General features: G+C 59.0%; 2 protein-coding genes and 1 non-coding gene across 4 annotated transcripts; 1 reads left to right on the plus strand and 2 right to left on the minus strand.

Annotated features, from left to right (window-relative positions):
- Positions 1–250: 250 nt before the first annotated feature.
- LOC120496024 lies at positions 251–357 on the minus strand. The gene has a single exon (XR_005626201.1). It is a non-coding gene; the product is annotated as a U6 spliceosomal RNA (small nuclear RNA).
- A 291-nt stretch (positions 358–648) lies between these two features.
- TMEM259 (transmembrane protein 259) lies at positions 649–12,740 on the plus strand. Of its 2 annotated transcripts, none has more exons than XM_039695581.1 (11): positions 649–1,289; positions 3,069–3,335; positions 3,627–3,738; positions 5,922–6,032; positions 6,896–7,018; positions 7,339–7,439; positions 8,278–8,335; positions 8,649–8,732; positions 9,211–9,343; positions 9,671–9,770; positions 10,379–12,740. In XM_039695581.1, the coding sequence occupies exons 1-11, from the start codon at positions 1,065–1,067 to the stop codon at positions 11,171–11,173; spliced, it is 2,109 nt and encodes a 702-aa protein (XP_039551515.1). In that variant the 5' UTR covers positions 649–1,064; the 3' UTR covers positions 11,174–12,740. The 2 variants fall into 2 exon arrangements, with proteins under 2 accessions (XP_039551515.1, XP_039551505.1); XM_039695571.1 differs by having other exon boundaries at positions 1,065–1,289; positions 3,627–3,792.
- On the minus strand, positions 12,504–19,088 carry GRIN3B (glutamate ionotropic receptor NMDA type subunit 3B). Its single transcript, XM_039734187.1, has 11 exons — positions 18,981–19,088; positions 18,518–18,715; positions 17,177–17,775; positions 15,719–16,769; positions 15,166–15,311; positions 14,864–14,979; positions 14,565–14,716; positions 14,322–14,486; positions 14,059–14,126; positions 13,648–13,947; positions 12,504–13,280 (listed from the first exon to the last, which is right to left on the minus strand). Exons 1-11 carry the CDS (start codon positions 19,086–19,088, stop codon positions 13,244–13,246), a joined length of 2,940 nt encoding a protein of 979 aa, XP_039590121.1. The 3' UTR covers positions 12,504–13,243.
- Between the last annotated feature and the right edge of the window lie 990 nt (positions 19,089–20,078).

A 20,078-nucleotide genomic window follows, 5' to 3' on the forward strand; every position in this document is an offset into this window, starting at 1 on the left:
CAGCGGGACAGCACCGCGTCCACAAAAACTTCTGATATCCAACATAAATCCCCCTTGGCGCAGCTTAGGACCGTGTCCTCTCCTGTCAGTGGCTGCCTGGAAACCTGAGGGTTGATGTTCGCCTGCGGCAGGGTGGCTGACAACGCCTGGGGGGCTGCCCCGGCCTGCCGGGGGCTGCGACGGCCCGTGCCGCGTTTCGGGGGGGACAAAAGGGTCGCCCCGGGGAGGGGCTTGGAGACCGTGCCCGGGAAAAAATATGGAACGCTTCACGAATTTGCGTGTCATCCTTGCGCAGGGGCCATGCTAATCTTCTCTGTATCGTTCCAATTTTAGTATATGTGCTGCCGAAGCGAGCACGAACTCCTGTGCGCCCGCAGTTCTATTTAAACCCCCTATAGCTGACAATTTTTACCTCAGTACGACTTTATCTTTTTTTGTATTCCTGTGCCTTTCTTCACATGGTCACTCTCCCAAGCGATACGTTCTAATTTTTTATTCTAAATCTTCCTATTTGTTGAAATATTTTGCTCTTTTGAGGCCGAACGGTGCCGCTCGCGCGCGGTGCATGGCGGGAAATCTCCTCATCTGCATGGGGGCGGGGCCGGGCCGGAGCGTGTCCTCCACCGTCCCGTCGTGCCCTGGCGGCCCGTGCGCGCGCACGCGCGTGAGCCGCCGTGGCCGGCGGAGGAAAATGGCGGCGGAGCGCTGAGGGACGGGACGGGACCGCGCCGGGACAGCTGAGCCGCTCGCCGCGCCCGGGCCGCGCCGCGCCTCCCCGCCCCGCCGAGAGACCCCCATGGCCGCGGGGACATCCCGGCAGCCACGTCCCTGGTGCGTCTGGTGCGGCCGCGTAGCTGCCGGGCCCCGCTGAGCGCCCAGGCCGGAGCCGTCGGGCCTGACCCGCCGCCGCCCCGAGGCGTCTGCGCCGGGCAGGGGCCGGGGAGGGGGACGGAGGCAGCGCCGGTGCCGCGCCCGCGGCCCCTCCGCAGCGCCCGCCCGGCCCCAGCCCGGCCCGAGGAGGAGCAGCAGCGTTTTCGGGCCCAGCCCTCACCCGACCCGTCAGGATGTCCGAGAACCAGCCGAACGCCAACAACCACCACCCGGCCAACAACGCCGGGGCCGCCGGCGGCAACAACCGGGGCGTCCGCAACCCCAACCTCAACCAGAACCCCCTGATCAACGTGCGGGACCGCCTCTTCCACGCGCTGTTCTTCAAGATGGCAGTGACCTACGCGCGCCTCTTCCCTCCCTCCTTCCGCCGCGTCTTCGAGTTCTTCGTTCTCCTCAAGGTGAGGGGCAGCTCCTGCCGGCCCGCGGTTGGGCTGAGGGCAGGAGTTTCGTTAGAAACACCCAAAGTCGTGCCTCTGCCCGAGGTAGCAGGCTGTGTTTGGACCACGCACACCGAGCTGTCCCCGCAGCTCCCGTGGGTCTCTCCTGTGAGTCTCCGTGGTGGTCCCGGTGTTCCCTGCGCTCTGGAGCTCTTCCAGATCTGTAAATCAAAAAGAAATTGCTGAGCCAGCTTGCTGGGCAGCCAGGCTGGCACGAGGGGAGAGATTTCCTTTTCTGCTCCCTAGCAATGGCACATTTTGGATACATTTCCCACACGACCTGCTGGATTGCTGGAGTTTCGCTGGAGTCTTGTCTTTCCTGGAGGCAGCTAAGGCACAGCCCCGTTCCTTTCAGCAGTGCCAGGAATGTGTCAGTGTGCTCGGGGGTGACCCCAGCTGCCTGCTGGGGACCCTCCCAGTGTCAGGGGTGGCCTGTCAGTGTCCAGGGGTGGCTGCCCTCAGGTCAAATCCTGCTCCACAGCTTCCAGGGGGAGAAATCAGGGAAAGGAGAAGGGGAGAGCAGCTTGCCAGGCAACAGCAGCTCACTGCTGTAGGTTTCAGCAAGAAAACATTCAGCACAGCTTGTCTCATGCTGCACAGATATGTTTTCTACCCTCTCGGGAGACGTTTGGGTTTTTCACATCCCTGTTCCCTGTCTCAGTTGTACATCTGCCTCCTGGCAAACCAGCTGGGACAGGGGTAGTGCTAACGGTGCAGTGGTCAGGCAGAGTGGCTGGGAGCAGTTTGTTTTGCTTCTGCCTCTGATCCCAGCTCCTCCCAGAGAAGGAAAAACTTCTCAGGGCTCTGGAGAGCAGCCTGCAGGGTCAGGGGTCAGCAGCTCTCTCCCAGCTGCTGGCGGGAGGGAAGTGGGAACCCTCATTCCCGAGCCCTGGAATTACCCCTGGCTCTTCTGTGGCTCCTGCAGCCAGGGAGGTGGCTGTGCCTTCCCTTCCCTCACATGTGCCTGTGCAGCTGCTCTGCAGAGTGGTGTTTACCAGGCTGTTTGTTCATCACAAATAGGTCAGCACGGCGGGGCTGATGAGGACACAGCAGGCAGGGAAGGCGCGCTGGGCTCAGCAGTGCCAGCTCTGCTCTGGGCTCTGAACTTTGGACATCTCTGCTCACTCCAGGGAACAAGTGTATTTAGTCCCCCCTGCTTTGCAGTGGTTTATGGCTGTTCCTGGGGTGGAGGCAGGACAGGGAGCTGTGCTGCTCTGTGCACGGCCTCGGGGGCCAAGGCAGGACCTGTTCTGTGGGACCACAGATCTCATGTGGGTTTGGGTCATCCTGCTTGGCTTTGCTTAGAGTGTTCTTTATTCTGCCTTTACAAAGCTAGGCAGGTTTCTGTAGGTTTCAGCAGGAAACTCTTTGTGCTGAGGAGGGAAGGGCTGGAAGGCAAGGACGTGTTTCCTTTTCCTTCAGTGTGCCTCATGGCCTCACCCTGCACTGGTGCTGTGCGTGGTCGGTTTTGGGGACGCTGTTGGAGGCAGGACCTGAGCTTTCAGAAGGCTGTCACTGTCTCTGTCGCTGTCACAGCCCTCATGAGCAGCAGCAGTTGGTTCCTGATGCCTTTGCTGTGTTCCCTGCTGGAACTGCCAAGTCTGGCTGCTGCCTGGTTGATGCAGGGAAGCATCAAAGCTCTTGTCCACTCGCCCAAATTATTCTGATGTTTCACAGGCAAAGAAGAGCTGCTGATAACTAGGGGGTCTGACAGTGTCTGCCTTGTCTCCTGCCCTTCAGGCTCTCTTTGTGCTCTTCATCCTGGCCTACATCCACATCGCCTTCTCGCGCTCTCCCATCAACTGCCTGGAGCACGTGCGCGATAAGTGGCCCCGCGACGGAATCCTGCGCGTGGAAATCCAGCGCAACTCCAGCCGGGCCCCCATCTTCCTGCAGTTCTGCGGCGTGGACAAGTTCCCAGGAATGGTGGTGGAGTCCACGACTGAGGAAGAGGAGGAGGAAGAGGAGGAGATGACTGTGGATATGTTTGAAAACAGCTCCATCAAGGTAAGGACCTGCTCTCTGTGTACGCTGGAGAGGGGAGACTGGGTGATGGGCTGGGGAGAAGTCTTGGTTGGAAGTGAAGTCTCTGTGTATCCCTTGGTCTCCTGGAAACAAAGCCTCTTCCTTGACTGCTGCTGAGTCCCCACATTGGCCTCTGATGGTTTAACACAGAAAGGAAAGCCAGATCAAATGTCCTTTTGCGGGGGTGAAGCCTTTGTGTGGATAGAGAGAGCATGACAGGTGAGAGGTAAAGAGGCTGCTGATGTGGCTTTCCCTACTCTGGTTTTCCAACAGTTTGAGCTGGATATCGAGCCCAAGGTGTTCCTCAAGCCATCCCGGGTGAGCAGCACTGAGCTGCCCCACAACGACAGCCAGGAGTTCTCGTTTAGTGACGCAGCCACTAAAGGTATGGAGCCTCTGCGGGAGACTGTGTCCGAGTTTGAGATGCTAGCCCGAGCAGGTAATCACACCTTCACTGCTACCTGTGCTCCTCCTTCCTCCCATCATCATCCTCCCCACATGTCCCATCCTGGCTCCTTGGGCCACCTGCACAGTGACCTTAAATGTCTTCCTGGGGATAATCCTGTCAGTACTAACAGCAGACCCACAGCAAGCTCTGCCCTGAGGCTGGGGGGAGGCTGGGTTAGAAATTTTGCCAGGCCAAGAGGCTTCAAATAACCACAGGTGAACGAAGGCTCCTGGCTTGGCAGGCTCCTGTGGTGATTGGTGTGAGGTACCTCAGATAAACCTGAACCCCCTGTTCTGATCCATTCACTGTCCCCTGCCATCCACAGGGATCTCCTGACAGTGACATTCCTTCTACCATGAGCAGGGTTTGGGCTGTGTTCTGGGTGCTGAGCCAACACCAGCACTTGGAGCAGCCAATTTGCTACAATTAATTAATCCCAAAAGCCACCCAGCGGGTTTTGGTGGATTGCAGTACAGCACTGCTGTTCCACTCGGATGTTCCCTGGCCTTATCCCACCCTTTTCCTGCCTGACCTAAGCTGCTCAGGACTTGTAAATTCCAGAGGCAGATTTAGTAGCTTTGTATTATTTAAAATGGAATTCCAGTGTGGAAAAATTTCTGTTTCTAGTGGTTAAGGTAGGAAATCTAAGGAATATTTATCTTAGAATCCAAATTCACATCTCTATTTTTTGGCTTTTTCCACAAAATTTGCAAGAAGTTGACCTCTTTCACCACAGTGTTGTTCCTGTGAAGGCTGGAATTCTTTGCTCTGCAGACACACTGGGGTTGTGGCTGTGGAGGAGGATGAGACTGGACACTGTCTTGTTCCTTGGTCTCGCAGTGGATTTGCTTGGTGCTCATCCAGGGCTCATTAGTCCTGAATTAAAGGTCATTAAGACCAGAGAGCAGTAAATGTTTTTGGTGCAGGACCTTTATTGCTGGTGCCCGGGTTCTGAGAAGAGTCACGTTGTGCTGGGCTGGGGCACTGGTGGGAAGTCCCTTGTTTTGCTGAATGCCTGGTTGGAAATGATCCAGAAAAGGAGAGGAAGAGAACAGGCTGTTTCCCAGATTAGTTACAAAATTCACATCTTTAATTCAGTCCCAAATATCTGATTTAAATATTTTTCCAGGTTTTTGGTCTTCTCAGTGCACCAAATTTTATGTTTAGTCAGAATATTTTACAATGACAAAATATTTTATTATACAAAGGAAGTAAGTGTTTGTTGATATTTAAACCCTTGATTTCCTTTTGAGCTTAAAACTGTTTATAATGGAAACAAAAGACAAACCAAACAGCCCAGCTTGTGTTTGCTGCCCAATAAGGGGATCAGGAGATCTCTGTCAGTGCTGGGTCAGGTGTGTGTCTGTTCAGTTCTTGTGTCACTTTAACTGTCACTGTGGTGCTGGAGCTGCCTGACAGCTGCCTCCCCCCTCCTGGAGATACACCCTGGCAGCCTGAAAGAGCAGGGATTAAATTGCTTGGCTCTGGCTTAGCGGGAGGTTTTGTCCTTTCAGAGATGATGTAGCAAAAAAGCATCTCTTTGGAACCTGTCTTGTTAAAAAAAAAAAAACCAAAACCAAAACAAAACAAAAAAACCAAAGACCAAACCAGGGAAACTTCAGGCACCACCAGTTTTTGGGAAAGCTGTAATTGCTGCTGCCTTCAGTTCTGACATGTAATTGCAGCAGTGACCTCAGTCCCCTGGGAAGTGCAGGGCTCTTGCCTCTGGAGCATTTACTTGGTGTTCAGCAGGTGTAAAGTGGATTTTCCTGCTGGTTCCCAAACAACACGGGAAGCAGAAATTGAGCAAAGCAAGAGCAGGTGGCCCTGGGCTTGCCAGGCAAAGATGTGGGCAGGTTCTGGGCAGAGCTTGGAACTGCTGCCCTGAAGCTTTCCCAGAAGTCCCACATTAAGGACTAATATCAAGGGCTGTAATTCCAAAGAGTTTATATTGATTTATGTTTAATTGGTTGAGGGAAGCCTGGAGCCCACATTTACAACCCAGTTCCCTTTTCAAGAACACAATGGGAGGGAGGGAGGGAGGGTGCCCAGGGGGGCTGTTTCTTCGTGCTGGCTGTTTGCAGATGTGGGTGTTGAGTCTCCCTGTGTCTCTCTCGCAGTGTGGCCACAGGAGGAGTACATTGTGGAATATTCTCTGGAATATGGCTTCCTGCGCCTGTCCCAGAGCACACGGCAGCGCCTCAGCATCCCCGTCATGGTGGTGACCCTGGGTGAGTGGGCAGGGGCTCAGGGCTGGCTACCTGCAGTGCACAGACCTCCACAGCATCTCTGGGAGCGCTTCCTGAAGCTGATGGTGCTCGCTTCCCACGCAGGGGAGCTGCATTGTGCAGCCTGTCTGCCTTTAGTAGGTCACAGCTTTTCAGGAGGAGCTTTCTGAAATGGTGGAGCCTGGTTCAGTGAGCCCTGATGTCATGCCCAGCACAGTTTTCCCCCGTGGAGCAGAGAAGAGCTCTCTCCCTGGCACAAGGCACTGAAGCTGTGAGCAGGAGCAGTAGAGCCTGGTGGCCAGAGCAGCTGTGCAGGAGCTGGGGACTGTGCTCACAGATCTGTCACACTGTGTGTGCTGCTGTGCCCCTGTGAGCACCAGCTCATTTCCCCAGTGTTCTCCTCTCCTGGCATTTGCTCTGTTAAAACCTGTCCAAGTCAGGAACACAGCCTCAGACCTTCTCGTGCCTGTGAACCTCTGTATCTGTTAGTGCAGCAACCAGAGAGGAGCTCATCACTTCCTCCCACTCAAGCTGAAGCAGAGCTGGATGGGGGTTAAGCAGCTTTCCTGTGCAGTAATGAGCAATCAGGGTGAGCCCCAGAGATAGGCCAAGCCTAGAAGGCAAATTCCCTTTGTGTCTGTGCCAGCACAGAGTGTGACATCCTTGACAATACTTAAGGCATGACTGCCATTTGCACTTCAGTGTGGCTGCATCTGTCAGGGGGTGAGATTTTCCCTCCCAGTCCTCCCAAGTTTGGTTTTACTGCCCCAGGTCCACATACAGATGCAGCTCTGGTGGCACAAGTATCCCTCACCTTGTGCCTTTGTGGTGTGAACAGTGTGGAAGGTTTTTTGTGTTCTCTCTAGATCCTACGAGGGATCAGTGCTTTGGGGACAGGTTCAGCCGCCTGCTGCTGGATGAGTTCCTGGGCTACGATGATATCCTGATGTCGAGTGTCAAAGCTTTAGCTGAAAACGAGGAAAACAAAGGTAAGGCCTGCAGGAGTCTCAGCAGAGGCTGCTTGGAGCAGTGGGTGTTTGTTCTGTGGATGCCTGACTATCATCTTCTGACTATTGATTAATCTGTAATGCAGGGAGCAGCTCCCTGTGTTATTGTCAAGGACAAAATGAGAGAGGCAGGAGGGGAGAGGTGTCTGGAAACGTGATTTCCTCCCACCTCACTGCCCTGCATGACAATGAGTGCTGCCCTGAGGATTTGCTCCAAATCCTGTTTCTTCAGCAGGCACTGGAGCTTGCTTCTTAGTCTGTAGCTTAACCACACTGAGCTTGTGTTTGTGCTTTTTCTCCAGGTTTCCTTCGCAACGTGGTGTCTGGGGAGCATTATCGCTTTGTCAGCATGTGGATGGCCAGGACATCCTACCTGGCAGCCTTCGTCATCATGGTCATCTTCGTAAGTCACTGTGAGCTGGGCAGTGCCTGGCCTCGGCCTGGTGCTGGGCAGGGAGTGGTTGGTGTTACAGCAGAGCTGTCATTTGCTTTTAAAGTGTAGTTAGTGGAGGATAAGGCCCCACTTTGTTTGGGGGTTTTTTTAAAGTTCCTGAAGTCCACCAGTGAAATGAACAGTAGAGCTGACTTAAAATGCAGTGTTGTTTTTGTTGTCAAAAGGGAGCTGCTGTTAATTTCTAAGTGTCCTTAAAACACTCCACATGTCAGTACAGGGTGCAGACATTTGTCCTCTGAGACTTTTAAGAACAGCCCAGACTGATTTGCCAGTAGTGATCAAGATAAACCGAGTGATGATGTGTGAGACAAGCTGTTTTCAGATACACATCAGACAAGATCCCAAGCCATAACTACCTGGTGTTTGTTGTCTTGGGTGGCTGTGGGTGACTGTCTCTTTGTGTGTGGCTGTCCCACCCATGGGGCAGGTCTGTGCACAAACACACTGTGGGCACTGAGGAGGAACTGAGTGCAGGGAGGAGCGGGATGGAGGACAGGAAAATCCCTGCTCCCAGCTCTGTGGCTTGGTGTGGCCCCAGCAGAAGCATTCAGGGTTGGTCCCTTTACAAACAAATCCCTTACTGTCTGTTCCCCTGCAGCAGCACAGAGATTAATTGCTGTTTGTGAAGCTCTAATTACTCTTTGGGAAATGGCTCTGCACAGCTCCAGCTAATGACTGTGGGATGTGCAAGCCCAGGCTCGCCTGGGTCTGTGCCGCACTGCGATTCCAAGCAACTCCCTGCACCCGTGGGGCTCTAATCTGCCTCCCCTTCTCTCCCCTCTTCCAGACTCTCTCTGTCTCGATGCTGCTGCGCTACTCACACCATCAGATCTTTGTCTTCATTGGTAAGGACTGGCTGGGGGGTTTGGGTTGTGCTGGGCACTGTGCTTGCTGCAGCACGGGGTGTTGTAGAGTCACAGCAGGTTTGGGTTGGAAGGACCCTGAGGATCATTAGTTCCAGTTTAGAAGGGTCCTGCCTGTGGCTGCATGGGGAGTGCATCCTCCTGCTCCCAGTCACTGCACTTGCCAGAGCTTATTCTCTGTCCTGAGAAGTCTTGGCTGGGGACAGAGGATGTGGCTGCACTGAGCAGACTGTGGGGTGGAGGGTTCTGTGGCCCTCTGTCCTCTCTGTGCCTCAGTGTGTTTTCCCTCTTGCAGTTGACCTGTTACAGATGCTGGAGATGAACATGACCATTGCATTCCCTGCTGCTCCACTCCTCACTGTCATCCTGGCTCTGGTTGGTAAGGACTTGCTTCGCTGCTTGTGTCTGCAGCACGTCCCTCTGGGATCTGTGGGAAGTCTGATTCCCTGTTCCAAGCTGGCCGTGGCAGGTGGTTACTGTGGCTGCTCATCACAAGGCAGAAGGCTCTGGAATTTGATGGCACAGTGAGCTCCATTGTCCTTCTGGGTCCCCTGGAAAAGCAGCAGTTTGTTGGGAAATCCCAGAATCCAGAGCTTTGTCTGTCCCTGGAGCTCATTGCAGACTTGCACTGTGTGGCCACGTTGCATTTGTACAAGTTTAATTTAAAAAGCAGCAAAATTTCCCAAAATCTGTGCTGTGGGATGCAGCTGATCCGTGGGACGTGGCAGGCAGAGCATTCTTGGACATAGCAGAGCCCAGTTAGCTGCCCTGGGCAGGTGCAGTCACAGGCCTGCTCTGAGGAGACAGAGGACCCCTTGCCATGCCCTGCCACGTGCTGATGTCCCCTCTGTCCCCAGGTATGGAGGCCATAATGTCTGAGTTCTTCAATGACACCACAACTGCTTTCTACATCATCCTCATCGTGTGGCTGGCGGACCAGTACGACGCCATCTGCTGCCACACCAACACCAGCAAGAGGCACTGGCTCAGGTGAGGGCTGGCTGTGGCCACATTCCCCCTGCCTGTCCTCCCCCAGCTGCTCTGAGTCCTCCCCAGGTGTTATTTGTGTGGCTGCCTGGGAGCTGCCCCATACGTCACAGGATCCAAAGTGCAATTCTTCCAGTTTGGATTTGGGCCTGGGTCTTGCAATCACCTTGATCTTCCCCAGCCTCTTGTTTTGTCCTGTTCATAGACAGGCAACTCTAATTAGCTGTTAATGAGTCTGTGTCACCCCCTGTGAAGTGCCCCAGCTCAGGCTGGTGTTGGGAGGAGAAGGGAGCTCTCATTTTAACTGATTTTTCTTGCTTTCTTGTCCAGATTCTTCTACTTGTACCACTTTGCCTTCTACGCCTACCACTACCGCTTCAACGGGCAGTACAGCAGCCTGGCACTTGTCACCTCCTGGCTCTTCATCCAGGTGAGTCCCTGCAGGGCTGCTGCGCCTTGGGGGGCTGTGTCAAACTTCCTCTCAAGCTGGGTTGGAGGGAGAGATCCTTATTTCTGTGAGAGATGGAATCAAGCTTGGTTTGGAAGTGGAGCAGTGGATGTTTGGATTGCTGCCTCCAGTCCAGCCATGGGACTGACAATAACCTGATGTCACATGGGTGTTGGGAAGGATTTCTGTCCTGTCCTTCTGGAATAAATCCTGGGGAGGGTCTGCCTTGCAGAGGAGCTATTCAAATCTGTGCAGTAAGGATGCTGGCGGGATCAGCTCCAAGCTGATGTCTGATATCCTGGATCCAGCATACCTCTTGGGTGAATTTGGTTGTTGACCTGCTGCAGGGTGGGGACAGGGAATAGAGGATGGGCCAGAGGAATGCTGTCATCCTTCTTTTCCCAGCCTTTGAAAGTGAAGAGGGCTTGTACTCTGTTGCCTGTCTTCAGAGAGAAGCTATAAAGCAGCTTGCAGTAGTCATAGTAGAAGGGATAAATCTTTCCAAACTTGCTGCTGACCTTCTGGGTGTCAGAGCAGCAGGATTCTTCAGGAGAAGTCCAGGGTGACACCTTTCCCTTTTCCTCCTCCAGCACTCGATGATTTACTTCTTCCACCACTACGAGCTGCCAGCCATCCTGCAGCAGATCCGGATCCAGGAGATGCTGCTGCAGAACCAGCAGGTCGGGCAGGGCACCCAGACCACGCTGCAGGACAACCTCAACAACAACACCACGGCTGCCCCGGTCGAGGCCGGGGGCCGCCGAGCCCCTCTGCCCCCCGGGCCCCTCGGGGAGGGCGGGGGTCCGGCCGCGCTGAGCCCCGGCGGCGCCTCCAGCGTCATTGCCGCCGCCGCCTCCGTGGCCAGCGACCTGAACTGGGTGGCCGAGACGGCTGCCATCGTCACAGAGGCCTCGTTCCTGTCCGACCTGAGCAGCACCCTGCTGGAGCCCGCCGTGGTGCACGAGGCCGTGGCCAACGGGACCCCTCAGGAGGCGGCGGCGGCCTCGGGGTTGGTCGCCCGCATCAGGGTGAGCAGCGACCGCCCGGAGACGGCCGTGGGCTCCATCACCATCGAGGTCACCTCAACGTCCGTGGTGGCTGCAGCAGATGCTGCCCCCGCTGCTGGGGCTGCCCCGCTGCAGGAGGGGGTGGTCCCCAGCCCCTCCCTTCCCAAGCAGACTGAGGCTCTGGAGGGCTCAAACAGCCGAGCAAAACACGGTGGCAAAAACTGCACGGGCAGCAGCAGCCTGGCAGAGCCCCTGCCAGCCTCGGGGGGGGACAGTGACCAGGACAGAGGTTTGGAGGACCGAGGGGAGAGCAGCCCCTGCCCAGCACCAGCAGAGAGAACGCCCAGCTCAGAGCCAAGCTCCAGGAACCTGTCCTGAGCCCCGTTGCTGTCACTCTGGACTGCCAGGAAGACATTTGGATTTTGTTTGTTACTATTTCTCACTTCACCATCATCCTTAACCCATGGATCCCTCTGAGCAGAGCTGGAGCAGCTGGGACAGAGCAGGGCTGCTGTGACCTCCCTCCCCTAGGAAAGGCACTGGGGGGCTGTGGGAAGGATGGGGGGTTTTGGTCCCCTGGCCCACATGGCTCCAGGGCTCCTCTGAGGCCACAGGTGAGCCAGCTACCTGTTCCCACCCTGCCCTGCTCGTGCCCTGGCTTTTCCTTGTCCCCCAATCCCTGGCTTTGCCCCTGCAGCTGTGTTTGCAGTCCAGGTGCTGATCCCATGTGGGAGCTGACCTGGACAGGCCACAGATGTGGCAGCTTTGTGGTTAGATTGGAGTGGATAGAGCAGGCAGTGACCAGCCCCTGTGGGAGAGCCACAGAGGCAATTCCTGGTCACCTTTCCTGCTCCTGAGGGGGGAGAAGGAGCTTTTACCTTCCCCAGGCACAAAGTCTTCCCAGGCTAGGGCACAACCAAAGCAGAAAGCTGCAGTTCAGCCCCTTTTTTCTGTCCTTAAACTTCCCTTGGTGGGTGGGTTGGGAGGTGGAAGGTGCTGTGTCCAGCCAGGAGCTGCCATCCCAGGAGTCATGAGTGATGCTTGGAGGGAGCTGTGCTGCAGTGGGTGTCTGCAAAGGTGTGGGCTGAGGGCAGCAGCTCTGTCCTGCACAGCTCTGCTCTGGGTGAGGCAGCTGCTTTCCAGTGCCTTGTCCCTCCTGGGGGACACGTCTGTGCTTAGGATCAGCCCCATCCCAGAGGAGAGAGTGGCTCCCCGTGCCTGGATTGTTGCATGAGCTGGTTTAGCAAAGAACCAAAACACTAAAGCCAAGACATTTCACCTGGTTTCCCCACGTTTCCCTGGCAGTGGGGGTGAGGCTGGCAGAACCTGACCTCTACAGGAGGCTGAGCTGGGGCCTGTGGACCCCTGCAGAGGGGCCAGATCCGTGCCAGGGTGTGCTGGACGGAGGGTTTGTGCAGGCAGGGGGAGCAGAGTGAGGCAGGATGAAGCTCTGGGAGAACCATGGTGGGACGGGGCAGGGACAGGAGGTGGCACATGGGCTCTTGGGGACAGCTGGGTCCCTACACAGCTGTCCAGTTCAGTGTTTTTCCCCTATGGCTGAGCAGTGGCTGCAGTCCCTCCCCTGGGAGGGCTCTGTTTCAGTGTTACCTTATCAACACGGAGGGCTCAGAGCCCCCTCCTCACCCCTCTGCCTTTCCCACCTGGGTGCCCCCTTTTTGTTTTTCCTTTTTACCTGGAGCAGCCGTGGTGCTGCTCCAGGCAGGGGGGACCCTGCTGTGCCCAGCAGGTCAAACCTTGCTGCTGCCAGGTGAGAAGGGGCCTCGTGGCCAAGTGGCTCCCAGCCTCTGGAGTGCCAGGAATGCTTTTCAGAGGAGTGGGTGGGAGGGGAATGGGGGACACCAAACCAAATGATTTGATGAATGAAGAGTAGAGTTCATTCTATTTAATTAATGTACAAAATGTGTTTGTATATAATAATAAATATTATCTCTTAACAGCTCCTGCAGCGCTGCCCCATGTCCTGCCCACGGCTGTGCTGGGCTGATGTGTGGGACTCCTGGGGGCAGGGGGGTGCAGCGAGGTGAATGCTCCTGCCGTCCCGGGCTGTCCCCATCTGTCCCCTTGCAGTGTGCAGGGGCGGTGGCAGGGCAGAGGGCCGAGCACCAGCCCTGTCCCGGCCGTGCCCCGTGGAGCTGGGCAGCCTCCGCGCCAGGGGAGGGGCTGCGGGGCTGCGGCTCCTTCCAGAGCCGCCTGCAGGGGCATGGGGAGCTGTTCCTCATCCTCAGAGCCCCGAGCCGAGCCTGTTCCGCTCCCCGTGCAGCGTCTCCATCCCTCACCCTCTGCCCGAGGAGGGCTCCGGCTCTGCTTTGCGGTGGCTCTGGGATCAGCCCGGGTTTGGAGCTGGAGCTGCCTCTCCAGAGGGAGGTTCCGTCTCTGCCTGTCCTACCCCGTGCATGTGGGAGCTTCCTCTGCCTCCTCCTCCTCCTCCTAATCGCGGCCGTCCTGCGGCGGGGCTGAGCTGGGCCTGCGGAGGAAAGAGGGGAAGGGAAGGGTTGCTCTCAGCCAGCCCTGGCTGCGTTTGGGGAAGAGGAAAAGCAGACTTCGTCTTCTTTCATCATCTTTATTTACGTGGTGTAAAAACAGAGCGGGGGCGCGGGACTGAGCTTTGTCCAGGCACTGCAGGGACCTCTCAACCCCCCAAAAAGAACCTCCCATCCCTCCAAACCCCCACTGCCAGCAGAAGGGACAGGGACAGAGACAAATGCCGCAGAGCTGGGGCAGCCCCAGGACATCCCCCCTCCCTTTTTTCCTCCCACTCCCCTCCGAGCCGGAGGAGCGGCTGCCCTGCCCTGCCCTGGGATGTTTTGGGGGGTCCCTGCCCCCCTCCTCACCTCTCCTCCCGGTCTTCCTGGGTGGCCAGCAGGGCGGGCAGTGGCCGGCAGCCCCTGGTGCTGGTGCCCAGCACGGACACCAGCTCGCTCTTCCTCAGCAGCGCCGCCCGCAGCTGCTCCCGCATCTCCTGGATCTTCTCCTCCAGCTGCCGCAGCTCGTTCTCACCGGCCGCTCTGTCCAGGGGGGGCTGCGGGGGCCGCCCGTTCCCGGGGTGCCTCGGAGGGGACCCCTCATCCTCGGGGGGGGCTCTGTCCAGCTGGAAGCGCACCCGCCGCGCCTCCTTCCGCGGGGGCTCGCACCTGAGCGGGGAGGGCGGAATGGGGATCGGCGCTGTGGGGTCCCCGCAGAGCTCTGCCTGGCCACAGGGAGGAGGAGGAGGAGGGCAGGGCAGGCTCCAGTCCCAGCCGTACCTCTGCTCCAACTTCAGCTGCTGGCTCCTCCGCTCCTCCGTGCCCATGTTCAGAGCCCGATGGATTTTCTGTGGGGAAGATGGCAAGAATGAGCTGGGGGTTTGGTCTGGAGGAGAACAGGCCGGGGATTCATTGGAGGGTGATGCTCTGGAGGTGGCGGCTCAGGGCTTAAACGGGGGTTTGGAGAAGGGCAGAGGGGTGCAATTGAGGAGGGAGCAGCGGGGTTGGGGTCTTTGGGGCGCTGTGTGAGCCCCTGGCCCCACCTGGCTCGTGTGCAGCCAGTAATTGAATTTCTTCTTGCGGCGGATGCGGGGCAGGACCAGGCGGTAGAAGACGTGCTCGCCCAGCGAGGTGAGGAGGGAGCCGCTCAGCCCGATGCACAGCAGCACGAACAGCCCCGAGAAGTGGTAGATGCCCATCTGCAGGGTCTGCGGGCGGCAGGGGGTGTGGGCCGGGCTGGGGGGGGGTCAGACCCCAGAGCCCCCCCGGCCGAGGCGCCGCCGCACCTCCGTGACGGCGAAGACGCGTTTGCCGCAGGGCACCATCTTGTACCACTTGTCGTGCAGGAGGTCGATGAACCCCGAGGACTTGTAGCGGCTGATGAACTCCGAGACGTTGGAGGTCAGCGGGGAGTTCTGGGGGAGGCCGATGCCGTAGCCTGGCCCCGGTGAGGTGGGGGGGAGAGAGGGGCAGTGCTGGGACAGAGGGTGCAGCCCCCAGTGCCCACCACGGAGGGGGCATGACCCCAGCCCAATCACACACACACACACAGCAGAACCCCCTTCCCAGCACAGCCCCCCCAAACCTTCGATGGCGAAGGGTTTGCCCACGGTGAGCAGTTTGCAGTCAGAGTCGATGGAGACCTCATAATCCAGCAGGGACTTGTCCATGATGAAGGCGTTGAGCTTGGCAGGCTCTGTCCTGTGGGGACATGGGGGGGATGCTCAGGGAGGGGTTGCACCCCCCTTGTCCAGCGTCCCCCCAGCCTGACACCCCTCCCAGAGGCGGGGGGGTCTGGGGGGTGCACAGGCTCCAGGATTGGGGTAAAAGATGCCCTGGGAGGGGTAAAAGGTGGGGGGAACCCCTTATGCTCTCCCTGCCCCTCACTTGAGCATGGTGACACCGTCGGGGGTGGTGGGGACGTTGTAGCGCCGCATGTACTCGTGCATCTCGGGGAAGCTCTTCTTGATGTACTCCTCAGCACTGCTCTCCCACACCGTGCCGAAGCGGAAGCCCTGTGAGGGGTGATGGAGCTGGAAGGAGGCACCAGAGCATCAGCACCCCTGGCCCCTGGAATGTGTCCCCATTCCCTGGGGATGAGTCCCCAGCCCTGAGTCCCAGGCAGGGTGTCTGGGCAGCCCCAGAGGTGCAGCAGCTCTTGGGGGTGTTTGGGAAAGAGCTTCCCCAAGAGCAGCCTCAACCCAAACTCAGCCAGCTTTCCCCTGCCCTGGACCTGAGGCTGGGATTTAACTCCAGTGGGATACACACACAAAGCTTTCTGTATGTCTCAAAGACCACCCCACTCTTAGGAGGGACCAAGATGCAGGACTGGGGCTGGAGAGAAGAAGGAAGATGCAGAAGGAAGGACAGGACCCCCCTCAGCCCTTTCCCTGGCCTTCAGCCCTCTCCCAGCCCGTGAAGCAGCAGGACACTCACTCACCTTTGGGTCGTGGATGCCCGAGAGCTCCTCGAAGGTCTTGTCCCCCACCATGACAGCTGCCAGGTTGGCCGTGTAGCTGGAGAGCACCAGGAGGCAGAAGATGGCCCAGAGGTTCATGAGGAAGCGGCCGGTGCAGCACTTGGGCGTCTTGCTGGAGACGGTGCGCCCGAAGAGGATGGCGTAGCAGAGGTTGAGGGCTGAGGAGTAGGAGAAGATCTTCATGCGGTTGCGCCCGTGGGGGGTCATTCCATAGGGGCTCTTCCACTCGTAGAGGGTGAGGAAGAGCGCGGTCATGTGCAGCGCCACGAAGATGCCCACCCACATGGTCCAGTGCAGGGGCCACATGAAGGCCCCGATGGGCGACGCCGTGTCCTTGGTCCTCACCAGGATGCCCAGGCTGGTGGAGAAGAAGGGGCTGGTGAAGTCGATGACTTTGCTCCGCGCCGAGTTGATGCTGAAGGAGGTGACGGCCATGTGGGCCGTGCCACTGAGCAGGTCCCCCACCAGTCCCGTCCAGCGCCCGTTCTTCCAGGCGCCGTATTTCCCATCGCCCACGATGTAGAGCTCGAAATCAAAGGCCATGTCCTCGGCCAGCTTCTCCAGCAGGTCGATGCAGTACCCATAGCAGCATTTCTTGTACTCCCGTGGCACCGATCCGTTGCCATTGCCAATCTTCTCAAAGAGGGCGTCCAGCACGGCCGAGTCGTTTGTGCCGGGGTCCAGGCAGAGCTGCCCGGCCGGGCAGTTCCCTTCCTCATCCACCTCCCTGGTGAAGACAAAGGGGTGCTCCACCAACGTCACCACCCGCAGCCGTGTCCGGGCCCCCTCAGCCGCCTCGCCGGGGCTCTTGTGCTGCCGCTGGCTCTGCCACATGACCTCCTCCAGCTCCAGCTTGCCGTGGCTCCAGGTGCCCACTGTCATCCAGGTGGGGACCCCCTGCGAGTCCCTACGCAGGCTCCAGATGCGGAACTGCTGCTCCGGCCTCACCAACGCCGTGTTCTCCACGCGCACCAGCCCCGTCTGGCCGTGGAAGGACGTGTTGGCCAGGAAGCTGCCAAGGAAAGGATTTCACTGCTCTAATGCTTAGGGTCAGCTGGGACCAAGGGATGAGGCTGGGAGCTGGGAGAGGGACGTGCCCGACACAGGCAGGGACAAGGTCAAGGAGGAGCAGCAGGATCCGGCCCCGCTGCGCTGCCCCGCAGCTCTGCCAGGACCAGAGTTATTAATATTCATGGAGTGACCATGCTCAGGCAGTGTTAAGGAGATCTGAAGTGACACGTCCCCTCTGTGCAGTGCTAACCATGTCCTGGGGGTCTGAGCCCCGTGGTGGTGGCTGCACACACTGGGGACAGCACTGCACTGACCCAGGGGTCCCAGGCCTGGGGCAGAACCCTCCCATGCACCCCAATTCCACAGAGCCAGGATGGGGGAAAAGAGGAGCCCCCAGCACCCCCTTACCGGGCAAGGAAGAGCCCCGGGGACTCGCTGCCTGCCCGGTGCCTCTCGTTGCAGCTGCCCGTGGTCTGCAGCTGTGCGGGGTCAGGGAGGCCGCGGGCAGCGCGGGCGATGGCCTGGGACACCAGTGCCACCATGTCCTGCACAAAGAGCTCCAGCGGTGGCCGGCTGACCTCCCCAAAGGCCAGCAGCCCTGGGGCCAGGCCCTCGGTCTGCAGCTCACTGGTGCTGAGCGGGAAGCCCAGCATCCAGTGGAATTCCTGCGGTGGCAGCCCCAGTTCCTCGACCGCCTGGAAGACGAGTCGGGCACGGTGCAGGTCACAGCCCAGCAGCAGCACGGGGCTGGACAGGCTCCTGACACGGTCCCCGTGCTGCCGCAGGTAGCGGGTGGCCCTGGGCTCATCCAGGTAGCCCAGGTCCAGGACAGTGCCGAGGAAGAGCTGGGAGCGTTGGGCCCAGAGCTCCAGGAAGCTGTCGATGTCCCAGGGGTGGCAGAGCACCAGGCTGGTCTCCTGCCAGTCGTTGGCCTGCAGGACGCTCACCAGCACATCCACCAGCGTCTCTGGGGAGCTCTGACGGTCCATGTGGAAGTGGAAGGGGCTCTGCCAACACACAAGGGTCGTGGCTGTGCCCCTGCCCCTGGAAGAGCCCAGAGGCAGTGCCAGACATGGACCCACCTGCCCTGAGGTCATTTCACACTCTCTGCCCATCCTCTGCCCGGTCCTGTCTGGGATGCACTGCCAGGACACATCCCGGAGCCCTCCGGAGACAGAATGGAGTGGGGACTGGGGCCGAGGGCTGCAGAGCTTCCAGAGGAACCAGGGAACTTACCTTGGAGTCAAAGCTGGAATTGGGTCTGGGATAGAGCTGGGCAAGGAGCCAGGAGAGAGCTGAGATGGGAGCTGGGATAGAGCCAGGATAGGGCTGGAATGAGGGCCAAAAGGGGGCTGGAATAGAGCTGAGATGGGGGACACACAGCCAGGATGGGGCACAGGATGAGTCTGGGGTAGAGGCAGCATGGAGGTGGGAAAGAGCATGGGATGGGGCCGGGGTGGAAGAGAAGAGAGAGGAAGAGCAGAGCCGGGATGGAGCCCGGAGGTAGTCGGGATGCAGCAAGGATGAGTGGCTGAAATTCCGAATTGGAGCTGGAATCGGAGCCGGGATCGGGATCGGAGGCACGTCAGAGCCGGGCAGAGGACCCGCGGAACAGAGCCGGTATGGAGTCGAGACGGGGACCGGGACAGGAGCACGCACGGAGCCGGGACGGGAGCGGGGACGGAGCCGGCGAGCAGGGACGGGAGCGGGGCCGGGAGCTGCGTGCGGTGCCGGCGCTGCGGGTCTCACCTGCGCTCGGAAAGGCAGCGGCCAGCGGGTGTCCAGGATGCTGACGAAGGGGACCTGGAGGGCGGCGGCGAGGAAGTCGAGCTGGAGCAGCTCCCGGCGGGAGCGGGGCAGCGCCAGGACGGCGGCCACGCCGCGCCCCGCCAGACCAGTCCCGTCCACCGCCCCCGACGCTCCGCGTTCCGCCGGGACCGGCTCCGGCTCCGGGCAGGGACCTCCCGCCGGGGCCCCCCCGTCCCCGGGTAGCGCCGAGGCCCAGCAGCCCGTGGGTCACGCCGGACCCGGCCCACGCAGCGCCGGACCCGCCCGCAGCCGCCCCGTCCACGCCCACGCGCGGCGCGGGTCCCCCCCTCCCGCACCCCGCAGCCACGGGGGCCCCCACCCGAGCAGAGCTGCCCTCCGAGCGCTGCCACCGCCGGTGCCCTGGCGCAGGGATGCCCGCTGAGCCCAGGGTGGTCCCGGGTACCTCTGGACCGCTGGGATGCTGCTCCTCTTCCTCCTCCTCATCCGCCTCCTCCGGCCCCCGATGGAAAGCCCCTCGGGTGGGTCCCCAGCCGTGAACTGCCGCCTCCATCCCGGTAAAAGCCCCCAGCCCGACCCCTCTATCCCTCCTCAGTCTGAGCTTCGATATCGGGGGTCCCGAGGCCGAGCGGTGCCAGGGCTGAGCGATTCCTTTGCTGCATGGGGAAGGGGAGAAGGGCAGCAGCGGCACAGCCTTCCTCTGCTGAGGGAGGGGAACACGGGGTCACCCTCCTCATCCTCAGCAGGGAAACTGAGGCTCGACCCAGCCTAAGGGTCCCTGCCACCAGCACACAAACACCAGCAAGCGGGGCCGGAGCCACGCTGAATTAATAAGGAAAAATGAGGGATGGAGCCAAAATCCATCTGGCAAAAACTATTGATTCATGTAATATCGATAAATGTAATGAGTCACGGCTAATGAATGCTCCTGCAGAGCAGGACCTGCAGGGAGGGCAGCCCAAATCCTGCCAGAGCACGGAGGGTCATGAGGGGCTGCACTCCCCCTGGCAGCTCCTTCTCACAGAGATAAACACAGGACAGCCCCCAGTGTCCACACAGGAGGGGCAGCAGGGGCTTGGAACGAAAAAGCCCCCCCAAAACCAGACACAGCACAAGGGGGTCTCTCTGGGAAGCCCCATCCTCCCTTCTGCTCTAAGAGCAGCACCCCAAAAGGAACCCCACTGGGGGCACTGGGGCAGGGTGGGATGGCTGGGAGGGAGCTCTGGGGTCTGGGCTTGGCTGGGGGCTGCAGCCCTGGGGGTCTGAGGGCTCCCTGCAGCAGGGATGTGCCCCCGCTGCAGCCCCTGGCTCCAGGCAACACTCCCTGCTGCAGCTGATGGATGTTGGTCCAAAACGTTGGGAGGAAGAGGAGGAGCAGGAGGGGAAGGGAAAGGAACAGCTCCAGTGATTAAGCTAAAAGCATCTTCTCAGGAACTGGCGGGAGCTGGGGATGCTTGGATGCTCTGGTTTTAAAATGCACTTAAAATCATCTGCACTTGGTGAATTGAATGGGAGGGGGGAATGACACAGAGGGATGGCCAGG

This window comes from Passer montanus, unplaced genomic scaffold (assembly GCF_014805655.1).
Source record: "Passer montanus isolate IOZ18808 unplaced genomic scaffold, ASM1480565v1 scaffold112, whole genome shotgun sequence".
NCBI classification, from domain to species: Eukaryota; Metazoa; Chordata; class Aves; order Passeriformes; family Passeridae; genus Passer; species Passer montanus.